This window comes from Moschus berezovskii, chromosome 1, assembly GCF_049115385.1.
Source record: "Moschus berezovskii isolate FMDL1 chromosome 1, NW_MosBer_1.0, whole genome shotgun sequence".
NCBI classification, from domain to species: domain Eukaryota; kingdom Metazoa; phylum Chordata; class Mammalia; order Artiodactyla; family Moschidae; genus Moschus; species Moschus berezovskii.
This window is the reverse complement of record NC_142460.1, coordinates 23888284-23890720: the sequence shown is the minus strand read 5'-3', so window position 1 is coordinate 23890720 and position 2437 is coordinate 23888284. Positions and strand designations below refer to the sequence as shown.

General features: G+C 45.1%; 1 protein-coding gene across 1 annotated transcript; it reads right to left on the bottom strand.

Annotated features, from left to right (window-relative positions):
• Window positions 1-1041: 1041 nt before the first annotated feature.
• On the bottom strand, window positions 1042-1824 carry KRTAP24-1 (keratin associated protein 24-1). Its single transcript, XM_055417680.1, has one exon. It carries the CDS (start codon window positions 1813-1815, stop codon window positions 1042-1044), a length of 774 nt encoding a protein of 257 aa, XP_055273655.1. The 5' UTR covers window positions 1816-1824.
• Between the last annotated feature and the right edge of the window lie 613 nt (window positions 1825-2437).

The window sequence follows — 2437 nt, the reverse complement described above, 5'->3', positions numbered from 1 at the left end:
CAAAATGAAATCATTATTTCCTAACAGAAATTTGTTGTCTAACTATGTACCAGAACTGTTTTGGCAATCAAAAAGCAATAAATCAACAGGGGAGAATTTTAGCAGAATCATGAACATAGATTCATGAAGCATCTATAGATTATTTTGTCATTTTTCCAACAAGCAATGTTTGTGTTTCTGCTACCTCTGAAGTTCTCTCCTAACTTTGAGGACAAAAGCTGACTGCCAGCCAATCCTATGTGTTCTGGCTTCTTTGGAAGGGAAGATTTGCTGAAGGTCTTCTGATTTTGAACTCTAGTTGGACATTGCTGCTTGCACATTCTTATACTCAGGTAGTAGGAGGAAGGATGAAATAGCTCAGCTCTGAAAGTTTACAATGATGTTGTTTAGTCGCTAAATCTTGTCTGATTCTTTTGATGATTCTGTAGCCCACCAAACTCCTCTGCCCATGGGATTTTCCAGGCAGGAATACTGTAGTGGGTTGCCATTTCCTTCTCCAGGGAATCTTCCCAACTCAGGGATCAAACTCGCATCTCCTACATTGCCGGGCAGGATCTTTACCACCGAGCCAGTTGGGAAGCCCTAAAATGATGTTACCTTATAGCTTATTAGAAAGATGCTAGTTAGGCAGCCAGCAAACCTACAGATAGAAAAGCAAAACGATATTGAAAGAAAGTGCTGGAATCACCAGTCAGACCAAGGAGACTCCACTTCATCAGGAAAGGTCACAGAGAGTTGCATTGGCAGACAAGTGACAGTGACAGCCCAAATGAGAAAGCTGTGCGGCCCTGTATTTCATATGGAATCTCTTCAGTGTGCCCACCATATTCAATCTCAGAAACAATAATACTACCTTCAGGATCAGCCTTCAACACAAAGGGCATTAAGAGAGCAACAGAAAACAGCTATCGGTGATACTGGTTGTGGTGAATAAGTCCTGGAGGTATTTATATTTCAGGTTAGTGGAACATGATTCTTAAGACACATGAAGTAATTCAGCAGACTATTACAGAGGGTGGCACCTGCGCCTTGGGACAATTTCTAGCAGCTATAATTGCAATAAGTTGATCGGTAGCAATTCAGAGGTCTGTAACCACCATATAAATACCTCAGAGGAGGGAAGGAACTCGGTATAGAGCTCAGAGACCGGAAGTTTCTTGAAAAATAGCTCAGTGGGGGGCATCTCCTGTGCCATTCGTATGGACATTGGCAACTTCTTATTAAATAGTTTTGGCGTTGGCAGCTGTTGGTGATATATCGTGATGGTGAGAAGCCACTGGGTATGAAGCCAAGATCTTGGTAGCTTCTGTACCCAAAACTGCCCAGTCTGTAGTGGCTTAGGGGCTGGAAACTCTTGGATAAGCAGTTAAGTTGCCCAAAGCATTTAAAGCCATTGCTGAGGGTCTGGCAAGCTTTGGATGTACATCGGCTGGGGTTGCAGCCATCAGATACATACCCCTTGGTCTGAGGGCACGGATTGCAGCTGGGGCTGGGTCCGACGTTGGTCGTTTCATGGGCACTGCAGATTTGGCCCCCTGTTGCAGAGTTGCAGGGCACAGAGGAGTTTGATTGGTCACAACTTGTGGTGCAGGTCTTGGGCTCAGAACTGGGGGACTCACAGCTCGGTGCTTCCCCACACGTTTCTTGGCAGTTTTCCAGGAGCCAGAGATTCCCGTGGTAGCTACTGGGCAGGCTGAGACCAAACGTAGGGCTTACATCGCTGGAACAAAGAGCAACAGAAGCAGTCACTGGGAAATAACAGTGAGTTCTGTAGGTTGCGCCACTGCAGTTCCCAGGATAGCCTAGAAAAGCCATGGAGCCTGAGTGTATGTTCAGCGACGGCCGTGAAGGTATGGCGAGACTGTGGCTTGACGCCCTTTTATATCTTCCCTGGGGATTGTCTGCATCCTCCCCAGACTCTCTTCCTTCTCGCTGCCTGGGACAACAACACAGCAACATTTCATTAGTGTGCTGGTTAGTGACAGCTGCTGATGCCTTCACACTCATATTAAAGCAAGTTTATTTTGAGTCTTCAAAGTTATCTATAATCACCATGTTGACCATCACCCGTCACTCATGTGCAGACCATAACTTTTGTGAATAGTGATTTCAGTGTTAACGAGTAAGCTCTCATCTGTCAACCGGTGGTAAACAAGAGATCATGTGTCTGTGAGCTTTTGCAACATGGTTGTTAAGGGGTTAATGAGGATCCAAGTGAAACAAAAAACCTGGACTTCTCCACTCTTTTGGCAACTGCAAAATACTGCCAGGACTTGACCTCATACTCCAAAAGAAGCTGAATGCTTTGTCTCCACATTGTTGCTCAAAAGAGAGCATGAGGCATTGAAATAGTAAGAGAAGTACTTTCTCCCCCTAGATAACTGTGACGTTCTTAACTATGCCAGGCCATGTACTGGTGGCAACATCTCATCCATTT